Raw genomic sequence first — 20,710 nt, 5'->3', positions numbered from 1 at the left:
GAGATTAGGCAAATTTCTGTTATTCATTTTGGTGACAATCTGGAACCTGAAGGCCAGCTGTAGAGTATATCCATCATCCATGGAGAGAGCAGTTCCATCGTTTACAGCTGATTATAACACTCAACGTTTATTAGGAAAAAAAAGTACTTCATCTAAAATCAATGCTAAAACTTTTATATATATGTTCTTAATGAAATGAAAACTAATGCTAGAAATAAACTACAATGAAAAAACATAAAAAATCAACTCTAAAATCAAACGGAAAGGACAGGGGCTATCTATCATCATTAAGACAAAGTTCCAGAGCAAACGTGACTGTGCAGAAATCTTACAACAAGCAGAGCAAGATCATTTTATCCGTGGTAATCCAACACAGCTGAAATTACCCAACTACTATAGCAATTTTACAATATTACAATAGGGTGGGGCCTCCAGGTTCCTGGTCTGGTCTTCACCGGTTGTCTTGCTTCCCCCAATGTGCAGGTTTCTTCTATCCAATGTTAGATAATTTCCAGCTCAATGATTAGGGTAAACGCAGCACTCTACAATAAGTACATAACTGCAAACAATGGTACAGACGCATGAAATGCATGTGCATTTTATGGCACCCACTATGAGTCTAAAACAGACAGCGAGATGGACACAAAAGCATTGGTTTGGTTAGACTTCCTACATAGCCAAAATTTACAAGACAGCATTGAATCTCGCTGACGATATCATGCCAGAATTGTCGGTGAACTTTCCAGCTTGACATCAAGATCTGCAGATAAGAAAGTAGATGTATTAACCATATTATCGAATTGGCTAACTCCTTCAATAAACATATTTTTTCCAGGAAGTTCTAGTTCTAAAATAAAATCATGAGTAAGATTCATCTTTTTGACTCTACAAGATATTTAGTCATATTCAACCTTCTGTTTTCATGTCCCGTGAAGACCATGATAGCAATTCATTTGCTCGCAACTAATATCATACCGCCAATCTTGTGAAGACTGTGCTAGCAATTCATCTGCTAGATTGCTACTCAAAGCTAAATACATTTCAGAAGCAACTAATATCACACCGCCAATTAATGTCCTACCCTTTTTCATTAATAAATGCATTACAAAAATTTCATATGCTGTGGTCAGATTTTTTTTTTCTTTAATGACTGGAATATATAGTAGAGATGCCAATCGCCAAGCATGTTCCTAGTGGAATAAATCCATGGACACATTCAATTCCCAACGGTGTCTCATCAAGTACAAATGACACATTTAGAGGGCATGAATTTCAAATCGCTTCATACAAAAACAGTTCAATTCCATTTTTCCTATGTCATGGAAAAATATCCTATATTCCAAACTGGGACAAGAAATTCACGTAATACAGCATATTTTCAGTTTTGCGGCACAGTAAAGGTTGTTTGGTTCCCGGTCAGAACCCAGTATGTTTGGAGTACTGATATAGTTGTTACTTTCCTCCATCCCATAATATATGGGATCCAAATTCTGTCCCACAACACAAGGGATTTAGAGTAATACTAGCCCCATCATATTACCCTCAACTACCCTTTCATCCCTAACTACATAATGAATCGTGCGTATAACATAAAGATTACTACTCTAGGCTTACAAACTTATCTGACATTGCAAAGAGTTGCCCCATAACTTATCTCTCAATAAATCCTTGATTCCCCGTCCTGCACCTCAGCACACTAAACATAGTTATTTTCCTCTTTTTTTTAAGGGAGAATGTCCATAAAGGAGAAGGGCATAAGAGAGCATAGAGTTGTGAGCTATTTGTTTTTTCTTGAAGGGTTACTATTGGAATACAGGTAGATGTCCGAATGATAACTTTTTGTTTTACCAGATGTAAAAACTTTAGATTGGATACAGAGGACTTTAAGACTGGAAATATACCCCCATTAATGAGGTTTCCCAGGCAATTTGAATGTACATACATCAGCACAACCGAGACACTGGGATAGCATAGGCCAACAGCTTGAAGGGTTGCTGATTGAGGCATTCAGTTCCTCTCAGCACATGACGACATTTCTTGAGGCCTGGAAGTTTAGTCACCAGGGATATTGAACAAATCAAGCCATACTTGGTACGTGGAAACATATAGCGAATGATCCCTTGGTAATTAGAACAAGTTCTCACGCTATAAAACAGATGCGAGAGACTGAGAGGTAATCTCAGAAAATCATGGTTTAAATTTGTTTAATATATATTCAGTTCAAAGAAAAACAGTTTCTGTAATTCCATTGCATTTTTGCAATGCAAAAACACATCGCTGGTGTATTTAAAGATCATCAATTTGGTTGGCACAATGCTACATGAGACGCATTATGCAAGACAGGAGTATCAGCTCACAGCTAATAGAGCAATATCCACAATCCCAGACTATATGTAACAAAAGAAAGGAGGAATGATAATCTGGGAAGATGTCTACCAGAATCTCCAACTTTTGGAAATTGGAATAAAACCAACATAAACACCTGCATTATGCAAATTATATGAAAGCTTGTCAACCTTTTCCAAAATTATTTATGGAATGCTTCTATTTCTATACAAGCTTTTATTTTATTTTTTTTTACCAGTGAGTACCATATACTGGGAAATTATTATCACGGATAATTCTAGGATCACAGTGCTAGAAGCTTCCGCAACTTTAAATCATCTGCCTCATTGCATGGCAACTCCATCAGACACTACTCAGCCAACAGCTATCCATGTCCAGTAGATTGACAGAATGATAGGTAATGGTTAACTTGTGATCATATCTTCTAACAGCCTTTAAGTTGGACACTGTTTGATGGGGTCACGGTCAAATCTCCAAGAAGAAGGTCTAGCTTACATTATAACTGTGTGCAAACAACAGCACAAAATCACATTTGCATTCCTACTAGCATGTCACACAGAACATCCAAGACCCAATCACACAACTATCCATGGACATCAGATCATCAAACTTTGCTGATTTGTTCTTATACTTATCCGAAGGATTGAGGTTATCAATTTATAATATTAGTAGCTGAGTAGTAAAATATGATACAGTAGATCTATTCTGGCTTGAACGTGTTAGCTGCTAATTTATTAGCACAAGTACTATCTTTTGTAATGTTTCAAAAAAAAAAAAACTATCCTTCATAAGATTGTCAGGTAGATGCTTTAAAAGTTACAACACTAAAGCTTTGTACAAAAGCAAAGGTAGAACACAAATAGGATATCATATTACCCCCTCCATCCCAGGAGACACAAATCCGGTGGGAGGATGCAGCCCAGGAAGGTGATGTGGTCCTATGTGGGGCCCAAGGAGGAGACAGGGGTATTTTGGGCATTATAGCACTAAAATCTCTAAAGATAGATATATTTTGGGACGAATTTGAATGCTAAAGGTAGCTATATTTTGGGACGGAGGGAGTAGCTTACAATACTGCTAGCTAAGAGTTGTAAAATACAATAACACAATAGAACTATTTAGTTTGCACATGTAGCTGCTCATTAATCAGTAAATTACAGTCCTTTGTGCATGAAGTAAGAATTAAGATGCTTGTGAGTTGTACATACAGGCTGGGAAAAAATAAAACAGACTGAACCAAACCGCACCAAACTGTCAGTTGTTCTTACTTTTGTTTCCAGTTTCTAGTTTGATTATTTTTTGTTATTCAGTTTTCAGCATGGTTTTTGATCCTGGAAACCACAGAAACCGCATAAAACAAACTCAAGGCCACCTCAGTATTATGTACTTTCAGCACCTCCACCCATCTCATCTCAGCCCAACTGCAAAGGCCAAGGCTAACTCAGCGCGTCGGCCAGGTGCCCAGGCCCAATTGGCCCTGATTGCCATTGCCAAAACCCTAGCAATTCCAGCCTCCAACCCCCAGTGCAACAGTATGCTTCTGCTCCACCAACTGGGGACTCAACAAGCGGCGGAAAGAAAGCCCATAACACAGATACTACATGGCTCCAACAGGCCCACAGTACTATTTGTGTTCTTGATTGTGTTGCTTGGTTGACATTTGATCTTCGATTCGGCTATTAATTACTGTTAATTGCTTTGCTTGTTTGCTTGATTTGACTCCCGATCCACATATTAGTTGCTTAGTTGGTGTTTTTTGCACAATCAATGCCTTTTTTTTTGTCTTGCATTCTTCTTGTTGCATACATGCATTATCAAAAATTGATAAATTATTGAAATGAAAATGTGTGATCCATTAAAAACAGGAACCAAATTGCTTCGGTATTCTCTGTGCAGTTTTTATTTTATTTTCTCTTACATTAATTTCAGGTGCCAATGTTGCAAAACTGATCTTAAAAAACCAAATAAACCGTACCAAAGCCATCCCCTAGTGACATGAAAGCTTTTACAGAAGTAATTAAGTTGCATGGGCTATATGTTCTCAATATCAATCCTTTGTTTTCTTTTTTGCAGCTTGAATATGTATATGCTCTCCTAAGACTTGAAGAATATACCAATTGAATAACTTGAATTTGGAAAAAAAATGCAAGAGAATGATTGCCCACTAACTAAACATACCTGGCCTATAGATGTTACGTTCTGGGTGACTGTGCAGCATCAGAGCCATCTGCTGATGAACTATCTGTGTCTGTATCTGCATATGCTTCTCACGGTAAATTTCATATGTTATGCAGATGTATATGAAAATATCCTTTATAGAGTTAATTGCAAACAGAAATGCTGCTAATATAAATTTCTGCAAAGGATGAGAGCATTTACCACTAGACGAAGAGCCTGAATCGCTACTAGAACTTCCAGAACTACTTGATCTACCCGCATTCTCCCCCTTCTGATCTTCCAAATGAACAGGTGATGATGAGCCTACATACCTCTCATTATCATCTGTAATTGAACAAACTTAGCTGTTATCCTTAAACTGGTAATAGAGCTAGGTCACAAACACAATTTTACATTTAGATTAATAATAACAATTATAAAACATGCTCCAAAAACACAGTCGCCTACCTGCTGTGTTTTCTTTAGGTGGTTCGATATCAATTGATTCTGGCTCAGGATTATGTAACTGCAGGGAAATAATAAGTACCATATTGTTAATATCACAGTATAATTAATTCACAACAATTACATCATCCCTAAGAAGCATACCGTCTCTTGTACTGGAGGCATCTGATCCTGCTCTACTTCATCCAACCTTGCATGCTCTGTCTTCTCTAGCTCTATATCATGATTCATCTCATCCTGCCCTGCCACGGGATTCTCAGCCTTCCGCTTGTTCTTGCTTATACTTTTTTTGTAGTTTGTAACAAACCTATCGAGCTCCCATAATGTCTCAACATCAAAGCTATCTATATCAACCTCAATCTCATCATCATGCTGGCTGAGTGACAAGTTTCTCTTCTTTATAATCTGCACAACATTGTCAAGTTTCTCTGGTGGCAACTCCTGGAGATTATTACTAAGCCGCTGCTTCTCCCAGAAGGTCATCTCCCTCTTATTAGGCTCCCTTGCCTTGGGCTTCTTTAAAACTGGGGGCCGACCAGTGTTCTGCTTTGGAGTGGCCTCCATCCCCGCAGCATGTACTGTTGAGTCCGACCTCTCTAACACCTTAGAATTATCTATCTCCTTCGGCTTCCTGGGTGCAGCCGATGATGGCGTTGGCGGCTGTGGTGACAGCTGTGCTACCTCGGCCTCAATTTCTGGCCACTTCTCCTCAAACATGTTCAACAGCTGCTCCGCCATGAAGTGCACATCCTGCCCTTTGGGGTTGTACCTCATGGCATTCTGAAAGGTAAGGCGCACGTCACCGGCGAACTCCCGCGGCGACTTGTAGTGCCCAGCGGCCAGCCGCGATTTGACAGTGCCGAGGTCCATGGGCTTGGTGATGATGGTGTGGTAGTCGTGGAGGCCAAGCGCGCTGGCGTCGACGGGCGTGTTGAACACCCAGCTGTGCTTGTGCTTCATCAGCCTAGCGAGCAGCGCGCCGCAGCTCTTGAACACGGGCGCGTAGAGCTTCCGCCGCGCCTCCGCGGAGAGGCCCGGGTTGGAGGAGGGGTTCCCCTTCTTCGACTTGTGCTTGGAGACCGGCGGGTGCGGGGGCAGCGGGGTGGAAGGGTCGGTGGCGGAGAGCGCGGAGGAAGGCGCGGGGGCCGGGAGGGAGCTGAGGCGCTTGCAAGTGGCGCGCACCTGCGCGAGCTCGGCGGTGAGCCGGCGGCGGAGCTCCCTGCGGGCGGCCGGCGAGGACGACAGCGAGAAGGTGACGGTGCGGACGTGCGTCCCGTTGTGAGCATCGAAGGCCGCCGCGACACCCCCGCCGCCACCGCCCGCCGCCGCCGCCTTGGAGGAGTTGGGGCCGGAGGCGTGGGCGTGGGATTTGCGGGAGAACGCCTTGCTGGAGGGCGACGACGGCGGCCCTGAGGCCATAGGTGGCGGGTCAACGGCGGCGGCGAATCGGGAGAGGCGGCGGCGGATCGGGGGGAGGCGGCGATTTGGGGATTTCGGGGGAGGGGGAGGCGAGATGGGAAGGGGTTCGGTGGGGGGGGGGGTGGGAGGTGGTGGGGCAGGGCAGGCAGCTGCTACTGTTCGTTTTTTTTTTTTTTTTTCCTTTTCCTTGTCTGAAACGTCTTCTTTACCATCCTTTTTCCCTGTGCTCTTTCCATTGATGGTAAAAACTTCTGTTCATCTACTGTTTCGGTTTGCACTGCGTTCTTGGAGCTTTGAGCAGTTTGGGTCAGGGGTGGACCGGGGAAGACAATGTGCTTTTCTAGGAGTACTTTGGAGTGGGAGTTACTTGCCAATTGTTGAAATGCAAGGTCAACACTCAATAGTAAGGGAAAATTGGAACCATGCCATTATAATTTTACAAAATTTAAGATATGCCATCCTGACCCACATGTCATTGAGATACCGATGGCATATATCAAACTTTGTAAAATTATAATGGTATTACATTTTTTTACCCATAGTTTAAACCTTTAGTTTATAAGCATAGGTGAAATTCTGAATTTTTAAAAAGTCCCCTGAAATTGAGTTTTGGGTTTCAAAACATTTAAAAATTTGAATTTGGAAAAAAAAAGTTGATTTGGGGTATTCATCTTAGTTTATTTTCTAGTATTTATTTTTAAATCACTACAAACAAGTATATAAAAATTTACCCATCAATTGATTTTTAATTGCTAATATCCGCTCAATTTAGAATAAGTATAAGCGAAATTGTGTGACATGTTGAATTGATGTATGGTTGTTTTAAATGTAATAACCACTGTCGTTTTAGGTTTTAATTTTTTTTATTCCACGAAAAGACACACGTACACACACCACTGCAATGTATGTAACACATTTGTTCTTAAAAAAAAGTGACGCATTCACATATGTAAATGCCCTCTTAACAAACATTTAAAGAGATAAAAAGAAAAGTCAATATACTAAGTTCACTGAGTTCCCATTAAAAAAAGTGTAATATTTGTTGGCATTAGAATTCAAGTCTCGGTAGAATGGTAGATATATATGTCATGCATCTGCAATTTTATCACCATCGTAAAATAGTGCTTTCGTGGGTTATGTATTATGTACTAGTATTGCAGAATTAATGTCCTATATTGTGTTTTGCTTATGACCAATCGTTATTTAATTTTGTCACCACAGTATGAAGGGATTAAGGGACATGACAAATATCCTTACTCAAGTCTATAGTTACAAAAAAATATCCTTGGTTTTTGGCAATTAATAGAAGAATTTTGTAAAATACACATGATTCGATAGGGTAAAACACGGGTAAGAAATATTTTGAAATGGGAACAGTATTTTTTATTTTAAAAATTAAGAAATAACATTTTCAAATCATATAATAGTTCAATTAATAGAACAAAAGGAGTTGTTTTTCTATTTTAAATCATTGCAATTTGAACTGAAATTATCAAACTCGCCACCTCTTGAGGTGTATCTATATGGCTTCATAACCTAGAAATACTTTCACTATCAATGACATTTGAAATCATTAGAAAGATGAAAATGATACACATGACCTTGTCTTGAGAAGTGGACACTTTCGTATTCTCAGAAACTTGTTACTTCCTTAGGACATAAACTTATGTTCTCCGACTACTTGTTCTTTTCGACGTGTAACATTGATCAAATATTTTATTAGAATAAGGTCATAAATAAGAAGTCTAAGATATCGTGAAAATATTTTACAGGAGAAATCTACAAATATCAATTTTATGTTATGAAGTTAAGTGTTTAAAAAAATTATTGATGGCCAAAATTTGATAGAATCTATTCCGAAGCGTCCAATGTTTATGACCGGAGTGGATAGATTTTACGAATTTATTCTAATATGAATTTATGGTTGAATACTTAACTTAAAATCCAAGGAACCTAAAAAAAACTAGAAGAAACTAGTACTAACAAAAAAAACACTCTCAATTATAGGAAAACTAATTACTGACTACTTTCTCCATCCAAAAAACTCAATCTAGTCTAGCATATTATGGAACAATGAATCTAGATAAAACCTTACCTAGATTCGTCGGTTTGGATTTTTTTTATGGAAGGAGTCCATCAGGGAAATGATTTTCTTAAGACGGAGGGGGGATTTGGAGATTGCTTGATCCCCATCCGTGTGATTCAAACCGATCCCAATCACCAAACTGCGCCGCCGGCCGCCGGAATATGCTTGTCACTGTATAACAGCTCACCGCTCGTCACTGACAACGGCATCTTGGACTCCTTGGAGGCACGACAAATTTACAAGTCAGTTGCTGCCACTGTTTTCTATAAAATCAAAACTTGCACGGAAGTGAAGTGAAGCGAGATGGGATCTTGAAGTTGAAGACAAGGCAGTTGTTCAGTCTCCTCTAGCACAGCACTAGCGAGTGACTGCCCCAGGCGGATATTCTGAATCCAAGGAGGAAAGATGAGGCCGCGGCTGGTGCTCTTCGGCGACTCCATCACCGAGCTCTCCTTCGCCGACGGCGGCTGGGGCGCCGCCCTCGCCGACCACTTCGCCCGCAAGGTACGCCACCCTTCCCTCCTCCTCGCGATCCGGCCGCTGTCCCATCCCCGCGACACGCGTACGTCACCGTTTCTTTGGATAGGCCGACGTGGTGCTGCGCGGGTTCAGCGGCTACAACACGCGGTGGGCGCTGCGGGTGCTGGCGAGGGCGATGGAGGGCGCGGCCGCCGCCGCGGACCCGGCGGCCGTCACGGTGTTCTTCGGCGCCAACGACGCGTCGCTGCCGGAACGGAAGCAGGTGCACCAGCACGTGCCGCTCGACGAGTACCAGAGCAACCTCCGCTCCATCTGCGCCTACTTCAAGGTTCTGCTTGGATTGAAATTGATTGGTTTTCCCCCGGCTTGAACTGATTGATGCTTCTGCTTCGTCGTTGCTTAACTCTGGTTTGGTTTGGATCTTTCGCAGGAGCAATGGCCCTCCACTAAAATTATACTCATCACGCCTCCACCAATCTATGAACCGGCGAGAATCCGGTAAGGATGGAAGGAATAACCAGCAGATGGTTTTAATCGGTTTTATGTTGCTATATGGTATTCTTGTTGCATTTGCCTGTTAATGACATGATGGTGTATTTGCCATCCTCTGTTTATTTTATCCATGGCATTAATTCATGCTAATTGTCTTAGAACGACAACAAAGGAGTCAACCAGGAAATTAGTCCGATAAAAATTACTCTGTTCAAGAATTTAAAACCGAGTTCATAATGCACCAGCACAGTACAGGGTATGCTTATGTTTGATTTATGAACATGTATCCATAAGCAGATTTGACCAACATGTTGTCTGTATTTCTCATGTAAAAGTATGTGTATTCTAAATTATGGGATTATTTCATATTTGGTTTATCGGGTATATATCCAGTCACCACTTGGTGGCCCTTAGCTTGATCTGAAGATCCTTTTTTCAAGTTACAAATAAAACAGTGTGCTTTTTTTTTGTAAAGAGGATTTGCAAACTGTACTTATTGTCCCTGTCTTTCCTTGCAGGGACATGTATGGAGAAGATGACCCTTCAAAACTACCTGAAAGAACCAATGAAGCTGCTGGCACTTATGCACAGGCATGCCTGACAGTTGCTAAAGAATTGAACCATCCAGTCATAGACATCTGGACAAAGATGCAGCAATTTCCTGACTGGCAAACATCTGCATTATGGTATGGATCTATTTCAAGTGACCTTATACCTAAACTTGATGTATGGATGGGCTTAATAACTGTTAAGGGCTTCCATTTATGCTACCAGTAGCCTACTTTGCAGATTGCATAAACAATCTGATCAAACATAATGGTTCTGTACTTCTATTGAGAGTATAAAAGTTCTATAAAAAATGTAGATTCATGGTAAACTGTTCTGCCTAAAGATTCTTGCTGCTTACTAAGATAGGGAATCACCTTCCTGTTATCACTCTGTCTAAAGACTCTATAGTTAAGATATTTAACTGAACAAGACGAACCTGACACTCTCCATAACAGTCATTCAGTTTTCTTGCTTCTGAATTGTGCTTAGATCAAAAGATTCTGTACTCTGTAGTGAAAATTGTTGGAACAAACTTACGAAGTGCGTTTTGCTTAGTTTTCATCTTCTCTTCTGATCTGTATATAGTAAAATGGTACTCCATGCTATGTGGACCAGAACATAGTAGTATTTTGTTTTGAACTTGGGTATATATCTGTGTACATGTATTTCTTGCTGAGGAAATGCGTTATGCCGTGATGTAGCTGTGAATAAACAATTGTAGAGTTTACTGCTTAGAATGTTTTTTTTCCTGATGACAATCGCTATACAACTTTCTTTTATATCATGCAGTGATGGACTGCACTTCACCCCATTGGGAAACAAAATTTTGTTTGACTGTGTGCTGGAGACACTGGAAAGCATTGGTTTCAGCCAAGGGAGTCTTCAACCAGATCTTCCTCTCTTCCATGATATCGACCCAAAGGACCCTTTGAAAGCCTTTGAAATCTGAAGAAGGTCCCGGCCGGCATGGTTTGTTCAGGCACGGATACTCGTTGTAACAGGGACACCTTATGCCATCGTGTTGTGCCAGCTGTATGTGCTTGAATTTTCCATTATAAGATGGTTGAATTTCCATGTAGAACATAATAAATGGTTTGTATTTCCATGTAGAACATAATAAATAGTCATACAATTCCATGGTTCACATTTAAAAAGAAAGGGAAATTTATTTTGGATCTGCAAATATAGAAGCTAAAAGAATTTCCCAGAAAAGAAAAGGAACATATTAAAGTTTTTTTCTTCTTTTTAAACAAATACGCACACACCAGCCATGTTCATGCATCCCTGAACTTTTTCAACTTTCTGCAAACGATTGTTGATTATTCTGCAGAATATATATGCTGCGATAATGCGTGCGTAACATTTTCTACAAGAAACCAGACATTTGCAAAAAGACGAAGTAGGGAAATGCATCGACTTGGGCCTATGAGTGGAGGCCCATTACGCATGACTGATGACCCTACCTTAGAAAAAGTCCATTTTGACTGCCTCGTCTATTAGACGACATCTAATTTGCATCATCAGTTACAAAGGCTCTCGTAACTTTGAAAACCAACATAATTTGACTCCCCTGGTGATTTTGATAGTGATTTTGACCAACGTGGCTTATTGACTTGGTCCGTCCATGCCAATATGGCGATTGTGTGACAGTTTTTATCTCTACTATCATAAAAATTGAAGTTGTTTTCGTCAATACCTTGGCATGCCGTTCATATTTGAGTCGGTTTTTAAGTCTGTTCGCTTTGGAAATATATAAGGAGTCATATAAGAAATCCTTTTAAAAAACTCGCATGCTAACTTGGGACGAAAGTCAGACTCCTAATTGTTTCAGAATTCTTGCCAGGCCATGCTATTATAAAAATTGAATATTTATTTGAGTCCTTTTTTAAAAGTTCGCTCGCTTTTCGAAATACATAAGGAGTCGTATAAGAAATCTTTTTTTTTAAAAAAAAACTTGCATGCTAACTTGGGATAAGAGTCGAACTGTTAATTACTTCAGAATTATTGCTTGGTCATAAGAAAGCAACGTACATAATATGGCTATCATCCTAATAAAAGTTTCGAATTAGATATCAATACTATCGAAATAAAAATCCCATATACTTTTTAGACGGCTAGGCTTCGTATCTCTCCAGTTCAACGGTGAGAGGTGGAGGAGAGGATAGACAAGGAAGAAGTGATCACTGACTTCTGGGTCCCATGAATATTTTTCTTTAGTTTTTTATGATTGTAATGCCATGTAGACGTCACATCAGATGAAGGCTAGTTCAATGCGACAAGTAGGTGACATGTTAGCCAAAACCATTGTCAATACTGTCGAGGGAACTATTTTACACCGATTTTATTAGTTGGAGGGGATTATGTACCCGGTTTTGCAGTCGAGGGGTGGGAATCAGATTAGGCCGATTGTGGAGGGTGTCAAATTGGACTTTGATGCTTTGCACCCCTCTTCAGCCAATTATAGATGTTGTGGCCTTCCCATTCAGTACAAAAGATGGGGAATAAGTTCACTTTAGGTCCCTCTATTTGTCGGTCAGTCTGATTTTCGTGTCTTGATGGCAAAACCGGGTAAGACCTGTCTCCCAACTTATGAAAACCGGGCAAACGAGATCCCTTGGCGGTATGGAAGGTAGTTTTGGGCGACGTGGCGCCTACATGGATCCTTTGACTAGGTCTTCGTCCCACGTAGCATTGACGTGGCGCTTACATGACAATTTTATCTGAAAAATAATAAAAATCGTGGGACCTATATGGCAGCTATACAAAAAAATAATTAAAAAAGGTGGGGCCCATGTGGTCCCACCTATTGGCCTCTCTTCTCTCTATCCAACCCTCACTCTCCCCTACAAGGGTGGAGTGGCGGGACTGAGCGAGGCGGGCGGTGGAGGGCGCGGAGCGGCTGAGCGTGGCGGGCGACGGCCGACCTCACCCTCTTACCTCTTCCGGTGGTCATAGCGGCAGCGGCAGCGGGTGGACGCGGCGCGACTTCATTCCTGGGCCCACCTCATCGTGATCCTCTGGGTCCGCGAAGGAGCTCTTCATCCCGGCGAGGGGTTGTCGCCGTTGCCGCTGCTGCCTGGCGCGCGTCGGTCGAGGCGGCAGCCATGGACGCATGCAGCGGGTGATGGAATCAGGCGCTGACGTCGGCGATGGGTTTTCCCAAATCCACATCCGTCGTCCTCCATTGATGAGCTCGGGCAGCGACTCGCCGCCGCATTCTCTTTTCCCTCCTTCTGACGCGCGGACGAGGAGTCGCTGCAGGAGAGGAGTCGTGGTGGCGGCCAGAGCGAGAGGAGTGGCGCACGGCGGCGGGAGAGAGGAGCGGCGCGCGGTGGCGGGAGAGAGAGGTGGCAGTGGAGGAGAAGAGGAGCACGTCGTGGCCAGCGGGAGGAAGGAGCGGCGCGCGGTGGCCGGCTGGCCAGAGTAGCGTCGTGTGGAGGCTGGCGGGCGAGAGGAGCGACACGCACCGACGGGCGAGAGGAGCGCCGGCGGCCGGCCTCCCTGCCTCTCCCAGTCTCCGTCTGTCATCCGTATGTGGTGGAAAAGGTGGGACCCACTAACATGTGGGTCCCACTTTTTATTTTTTGTTTGACTGATTGGTGGGTCCCGCATATTTTGTATTATTTTTTTTATTTTGCTTCTTTACTTTTTTTTCTGAATCAAAACTCCACGTAAGCGCCACGTCAATGCCACGTGGGACGAAGATCTAGTCAAAGGAGCCACGTAGACACTACATAGAAGCCACGTCAGCCAAAACCGGGATCAATACTGCCGAGGGACCTCGTTTGCATTGTTTTATAAGTTGAGAGATGTATTGTATCTTGTTTTCTGGACCGAGGATGAAATTAGACTGAGCGATAAATTGAGGGACCTAGAGTGAACTTATTCTAAAAGATGGTGTACCCTGAATTTCCATTGGAGCTCCACTCCCCTAGAAGCCCAGTTGCCTAGTTGGGTTGCAAAGTATATGCTGTCCATCAGTAAGCAGAAATCTTACTACTAGTAGTATAGTATTAGTACTAATCTACTACTACTCCTGTAGTACTCCTATCCAAATCACCAGCTCATCACCTGGGAGTCCACAATATCTTCCCTGGCTTTAACGAGAAACAAGATTTCAGGACCCCAAGAAGAGGATCTAGCTTGTGCAGGAGTACAGGTGGTGAGATGGGCACGATCACGCGTATGCCCAGAGAGCTGTACAATGCCGTTGTCACTTTCCCAACTCTCACCTTACAAAAGACAGAAAGTCTCACAGACACACACAGAGGCGGTTTTAGCAGAGAGGGCCATTCCCGTTCATGCTCAGCAACTGTCACTCACTCTGTCAGCCTCGCTGGGGTGCGAACAAATGGATCCATCATCCATGGCATGCGCCTACTACTGCTACAGCGAAAAAACAAAACAAAAGCCTGGGACAACCCTACTGTTATGGGTTACTGATCCCTACGGCCTAGGTTGATTAACTTAACTTATAAACCCAAGCTGATCAAATCCTAACGATAAAACAAGATAGGGTTTAGCCTTAGGCAGCGTTAAAACAACCTGCCTATGTGTACGGCAAAGATCGCCTCGTGAAGCGTGGATCTCTTTTACTATTCCTACCAGCTCAGCCTATACCGCTCCACTTCGCTCACTGACATGTGGGGCCCTGGCTGCCAGTAATATGTTCAGCTGTAAAGATCCCTGCTGCAATCTCCTGCTCTTGCCTGCTTAATTAATTAACTGGCCTGTGAAGCATCATGATCAGTAGTAAATCAGTGGAGTAATTACTTTGGATTCAGCTCGCAGCGTGGTTAAATTCGGGCGCTAGCTGCTCTGCCTCCTTTTGCCTGTGCGTGCGTGTCGTGGAAAGCGGGGACTTTTTATCGCCGGCATCTGATTTGCTGCACATCTGGGGAGAAGCATGCATGCGACTGTACTAGAGCAATTATTTATCTCTCTACACAATTCGCATATCTACTGTTTTTTTATTAGGGATTGCTCGATTTTCGGTCACTGGAAAATTTCACAGATTTTAGGTCTGGTTTAGTTCACAACTTTTTCTTCAAACTTTTAACTTTTCCATCACATCAAAACTTTTCTACACACAAACTTCTAACTTTTCCATCACATCGTTCCAATTTCAATCAAACTTTCAATTTTAGCGTGAACTAAACACACCCTAGTCGAATTTCTCTTGTCTGACGATGCTTGGCGGCCGGCCGGGAACATGTGAGGCTCAAGGATTGGAATGGGAGGAGGGGTTATAGATAGTGGAAAGGGGCAGTGAAGATGATGGATACAGGCGAGTGGTAAGGCGATGTTGTCTAAGGCTGTCAATGAGTCGAGCGTCAACGAGTCAAGCTCGTATGTCGTTTGAGCTTGACACATGCTTAAGCCAAACTTATTCCGTCTTCGAGCTTTTAAGCAGGCTCAGTTCGAGCTCGATCAAGCTTGAGCTTGACTATGAGTAGTATGGAGTATAGCACTAGATCTAATTACGCACAAACCGGAGGGTTTTTTTCTAAAATTTCACCCCTTGCACTATAGCTATCTGACGTGGCATTGTCTAGCGTCCGCGCCATCGGCCACCCTTAATATTCTCCTAATGTATTTTAATGATACTTTTAGATAAAAATAACTATTTTCTAGTAAATCACACTAACAATAGAGGAGATAACACATGTTAATTCATTGTGTAGATACGTACTAATATATATTTTATTTATTAGTTTAATTATAAAAAATAAATAAACAATAAAATCCATATACAGTCAAGCTCGTTAAAAGTTTGAGCTTGACTTAACAAAGCTCGAGAGCTTTAGATTGGGATAGGGTTAGCTTGGCTTGTTTCTTGAACCAAGGTCGAATTAAGTCTAAGATAAATCGTGCTCGAGTGGCTTGTGAACCTCGAGCTGTTATAACAACTCTAACGGTGGCTCTATATCGAAGCCGCTGGGAAGAAAGAGGTTGGTGGACTAGGATGGACGGGTGGTGACAGCAATGAGTTCATCATGCAAAGCTATGAAAGGAGATGCATGGTGTTGAGGTCCCATTGGCGTTCATCTCAGGAAGAAAGCGTGGAGGCGGTCTCGCTGGCGCCGTTGAGACAGAGGTAGAGTAGTGAATATAGCCATGGTGTAGCATTCGGTGGAGGAAGTAAAAGAGATAATTGAGAGATTACTGTAGTGCATAAATCTTGGCGCAATCCATGCCATCTAAGGGCGTGTTTGGCGCCCCTAGCTCCCAACACCAACACTGTGCACAGAAAACAGAGCGGTCCATTAGCGCGTGATTAATTAAGTATTAGCTTTTTTTAATAAAGGATTAATTTGATTTTTTAAGCAACTTTCATATAAAAACTTTTTATAAATAACACACCGTTTAGCAGTTTAAAAAACGTGCGTGCGGAAAACGATAAAGAGGGGTTGGAAACTAGGGGTGCCGAAACACACCCTAAAGTGAGAGTAGCAAAATTTGAGTCTAAAGTTTTTTTTTTGAAAGGAAAATTTGAGTCTAAAGTGGAGTATGGTGAAATTTGTGAGTACGACGCTTCTCTTCACCTCGCTGTGTTCCGTTCCAGGTAGTAGTGCTCATACCAAAGATGGGTACTAGCGCTGCTGCTACTGCAATATTTTTGCTGGGTTTTCGCCATGCATGCTGCAGCTAGCTGCATGCCGTACTGCAGATGAACCTTTTTAGGGCCAGCGAGCTACATTGCCGTAGCCTGAAGAAAGATAAGAATAGGACATGACAGTTCGTTCATCATTGGCCACTGGCTACTCTAGTACTACCATCCCCTCATTTACTGGCACAGTTGCACCCATGCATACTCCCAAATGACAGTTGCTGGGAAAAGAAAATTAATTTATTTTAATAGTTTAATCCTAAATGACAGTTTCTGGGAAAAGAAAATTAATTGATTAGTAATTGTTTAATCCTAGTACTGCATGAGCACCGGTAGTGTGATCTCACTGCCACCACTGACTGGATCCTCTGTTTAGGCATCCAATGAAATGACCATCTATCTCCATAGTACAACATCGCATAAAATATAGGCACAAATAATAATCTGAGAAGTTTCAACCCAAAAAAAAAAGAACGCAAAAGCATGCGGATGCACGAGGGGAAAAGAAAAACCAAAAAACGGTCTGCATGCGCGAGTGCCCCCAGCTACAGTTGTTTCACACACCTCCAGAAATCCGTACTACGAGTGTATTCAATTCGATGCAAGCATGCAAAAGAAGAAACGCAGCTAGGAGTAGGAGTAGCATGTATAGCAGCTAGTATACTGTACTAGGAGTAGCTGTACGTGGCCATCGCCGTGGTTGGGGCGTCGCGAATCATTTGGACAGATCGATGCACGCACGCTGCACGCGACGCCACCCCTCCTCCTCATCAGGCATATCGCGCGCGCGCCCACGCCCGGACGGCGCCGGGCGGGCGGCCGGCCGGTGGTCGCCATGTGTACAGCGACGTCGTGCTTGCCCAATCTGCCAATCATTCCTACGGCGATCGATCGATCGAGCTAGCTAGCCGATTCCCCGCGCACTATACTAGCTTTAATTTAGCCAGGATGCTTTGCCAAGATGTGTGTCGTCCAGACTTCAAGCACACACAGGCCTGCGCCGTGTATACAAATCAACTCCTGATTACGAATCTGCATATATCCAATGTTAAGTTTTGTAGATAGAAATTTAACTTTATGGAATGAAGGAAGTATGTTTTGCTACGTCACTACTAGAAAAATAATTTATTGCCACGAAAAAAATCGTAGCATCAATGCTAAAATTGTTGCAATAGATACATGTTGCCACAATCTAAAAATCGTTGCTAGCCGTAGTAATAAATAGTGTGGTAATAGGTTATTGCAACGATTTTTATTTAGTTGTAATAAATTTTGTTATTGCCATAAAATGTATGTGGCAAAAAATATATATTGCAACACTTCACATCGTTGCAATAAATAACTATTGCCACCACTCCATATGTGGCATTAGTTCTACGTACCAAATTAAATGTTTCAATATTAATTTATCATCCTAACTATTTTCTTTTGATATCTTGTCATGGCTAGGATTCGAACCCAAGATCTCTCCCTCACGCGCGCTCTTCATGACCAACTCACCTACGCATCAATTTTGTTTAAAAATGCATATAATTCCATTTGAGACTGCTTAACTGAGATTTGAATCATAAATTTGAGTATTTAAAAGATTTCAAATGAAAAATTTAAGTTGTAGATCTCATCGAGAGGTATAAATTTTATATAAAATTTGTCCTAATCCGTGTCCATATGAAAAGAATAAGTTGAATTATGAGATGATAAATTTTTTTTGTTGTAACGAATTTGTTGATCATGGCAAATAGAAAATAGTGAAAGTACCATGTACTATGCAAATTGCCATAAAAATTTAATTTATGGCGATAGAACATGTTTTTTTTGCAATAATAATATTTTTGTGGCGATAGCCCATTTCCTATTGCAACAAAAATACTGAATAAAACAACGATTGTAAATCATTGCAACAAATTATAGTTATTTGTCACAGAAAAATTATCATTACGATAGTATAATATATTGCCACGAATTATTTTTCATTGCAATAAATTGATGGCGATATCTCAATTATCTTGTAGTGCGTGTAACGTGTGTGGCGCTAGGGTCACGGGACCAGTGACGACTGTCAGTGAGCCAGTGACTGAAATCGATCGATCGATCATATACGTGTTCCGACGGCGACCGGCCGGCCGGTGCAGGAGCAGCCGAGGGGGACACCGACCGTGCAATCTGCAATGCACGCACGCCACCACGCGCCGCGTGGCCGGCCACGGCGAGCAAAAGCGTACTAGTACGTTCGTGGCGTACGTTGGAGCGTCGCCGTCGTCACCTCTCACTCACCTAGGAACCGTCCAGTTTGGTACACCACCACCACTCCCAGTTAGTAGTACGCAATGCACTGTGGTCGAATTGAACTCGATCGAAACATTTGTGGGGACGTACGTACGTACGTACGGTGTCTGTCACGCACGATGAAGGACGACGACGGTGATGGCGGCTAAGGATCTGTTTAGGAGAACTTAAGATTCTGAGAATCAATTGCTGAGAAGCTAGCTGGTGAGAATATGGAGAAGCTGGTGACCCAGCTTCTGGCTTCTAGTTTATTTTTCCAAATTCTACAAAGAGAAACTGCAGCTGCTAGAAACTTACCTAAACAGGCTATAAGATCGATAGATAACCCGCGCTGATTATTGGTGTGGACTGTACCGGAATCGATCATCGATTAGTACTACTGGACATGCAAGCATCCATGCATGCACGCGATCGCCAATAATCAGTGTGGCAGGCGCTTGTAAAAAGCCATGGGACTTTACGAGATGGTAGCTAGCTAGTGCGCGCGCGGCGCGGAGGGCTGGACGACGGATGGCATGCACTACTCACGCGCGCGCGCGCGCGCGGCCGCCGGCGCAGATAATTGTTGGGGGGGAGGTAGCTAGGGCCCAAACTGTAAAGAGCACGGAAAGCTGGCATGCATGCAGGCCGGCCTGCACACACATGTACTGTACACACAAGCGGGGGGGCGGCGGCAGGCATGGGGGCATGCAGATGCAAGCGGACACGGCCGGCCGGGCGCCGCGCCCTGTGCTACTGCTCTGCTGCGAAGGCACAGCATCAGTACTGGGGACGGGGAGTTGGTTTGTGCGCCACATGTGTTGATCCGGCCTACTGCTAGCTACAGCCAACTGCTCACAGTCAGAGACTCAGAGGTCCTATTTAATTTGAAGAAACTGATTTTAGTATGCTCGCTTCTGATAATTTAGAGAAGATGATTTTTCTAGCTTCTGAAGTACTAGTAGTTTATTTTCTAGATCATATAGTTACAGATTCTCGTAAATATGATCAAAATTCGTATTGTTTAGGAGAATTAGAGCTTTTAAAAGAAGTTGCAACTGCTAAAAGTCTACAAAACAGGACCAGAGGCTTAAATGTATAACTTCTTATTAGTTACTACTCCCTTCATCATCCATAAGTAGTACAAGTGATTTTAAACTTCTCCGTAGTTTCATTTCGCAAATATAATGAAACTTGAAGGCATTGTTTTTCTAATCTATCCAATCACTGTAATAGTTACATCGCACAACATGATTTTCTTTTCTAACGAAGTCGTCAAAGAAATTTCACATTAACCTTAAACTCTCCTAAACAATCTACAATCCCCTTTATATACTTTACCTTAAACGTTGCTAAAAATCTATAATCCCCTTTATATACTTTATGGAATGGACAGTAACTAGCTAGTGAGTGCGCAGTCAGATGGTCAGAGAGATCATCGGTGATGAGGACTATAGCTAGTAGATCATGGCATCGCTTTCTCAGCATGCAGTGGCCAGGCCTGTGTCCGGCCGAACGGGCTAACATGCCTAGGCTTCTGTGGCATCATTCTCTTGCTGCAGGCTCTACATACTCCTATATGCCTAGCATACGGAGTATTCCTATGTGAATCGTACAACGGGATGGCCATGAGCCATGAGCCCATGATCTCGTGACCATCCTCTCCATCTGGTTGCATGCATGCATCTTGATTTTTTTTTAACAGAAATGGGTACACGGATACTGGAATACTATATACTCCCTCCGTATTTTAATGTATGACGCCGTTAACTTTTTGACCAACATTTGACCACTCGTCTTATTCAAAAAGTTTATGTAATTATCATTTATTTTATTTTGAC

At 42.5% G+C, this 20,710-nt stretch overlaps 2 protein-coding genes across 3 annotated transcripts; one reads left to right on the top strand and one right to left on the bottom strand.

Annotated features, from left to right (window-relative positions):
* Positions 1-256: 256 nt before the first annotated feature.
* Positions 257-6,548, bottom strand: LOC4325254 (transcription factor GTE3, chloroplastic). 2 transcript variants are annotated; one of them, XM_015792616.3, is made up of 5 exons: positions 5,113-6,548; positions 4,972-5,029; positions 4,726-4,848; positions 4,525-4,600; positions 257-760 (listed from the first exon to the last, which is right to left on the bottom strand). In XM_015792616.3, the coding sequence occupies exons 1-4, from the start codon at positions 6,385-6,387 to the stop codon at positions 4,539-4,541; spliced, it is 1,518 nt and encodes a 505-aa protein (XP_015648102.1). In that variant the 5' UTR covers positions 6,388-6,548; the 3' UTR covers positions 257-760; positions 4,525-4,538. The 2 variants fall into 2 exon arrangements, with proteins under 2 accessions (XP_015648102.1, XP_015648093.1); XM_015792607.3 differs by having other exon boundaries at positions 4,525-4,609; positions 5,113-6,507.
* A 2,220-nt stretch (positions 6,549-8,768) lies between these two features.
* LOC4325253 (GDSL esterase/lipase At5g45920) lies at positions 8,769-11,138 on the top strand. Its single transcript, XM_015766743.3, has 5 exons — positions 8,769-8,977; positions 9,060-9,281; positions 9,384-9,451; positions 9,964-10,131; positions 10,784-11,138. Exons 1-5 carry the CDS (start codon positions 8,879-8,881, stop codon positions 10,941-10,943), a joined length of 717 nt encoding a protein of 238 aa, XP_015622229.1. The 5' UTR covers positions 8,769-8,878; the 3' UTR covers positions 10,944-11,138.
* Positions 11,139-20,710: the final 9,572 nt, after the last annotated feature.

This window comes from Oryza sativa, chromosome 1 (assembly GCF_034140825.1).
Source record: "Oryza sativa Japonica Group chromosome 1, ASM3414082v1".
In the NCBI taxonomy this organism is placed as follows: domain Eukaryota; kingdom Viridiplantae; phylum Streptophyta; class Magnoliopsida; order Poales; family Poaceae; genus Oryza; species Oryza sativa.
Note: the sequence above shows the minus strand (reverse complement) of the source record. Positions and strands in the feature narration are given on the sequence as shown.

Coding starts and splice junctions, on each gene's coding strand:
- LOC4325254 (XM_015792607.3), bottom strand. CDS start 6,387: ATGGCCTCAGGGCCGCCGTCGTCGCCCTCCAGCAAGGCGTTCTCCCGC. Junction 4,849..4,971: donor ACCTAAAGAAAACACAGCAG/GTAGGCGACTGT, acceptor GTTCAATTACAG/ATGATAATGAGAGGTATGTA. Junction 4,610..4,725: donor TTCAGGCTCTTCGTCTAGTG/GTAAATGCTCTC, acceptor TACCGTGAGAAG/CATATGCAGATACAGACACA.
- LOC4325253 (XM_015766743.3), top strand. CDS start 8,879: ATGAGGCCGCGGCTGGTGCTCTTCGGCGACTCCATCACCGAGCTCTCC. Junction 9,282..9,383: donor CCATCTGCGCCTACTTCAAG/GTTCTGCTTGGA, acceptor GATCTTTCGCAG/GAGCAATGGCCCTCCACTAA. Junction 10,132..10,783: donor TGGCAAACATCTGCATTATG/GTATGGATCTAT, acceptor TATATCATGCAG/TGATGGACTGCACTTCACCC.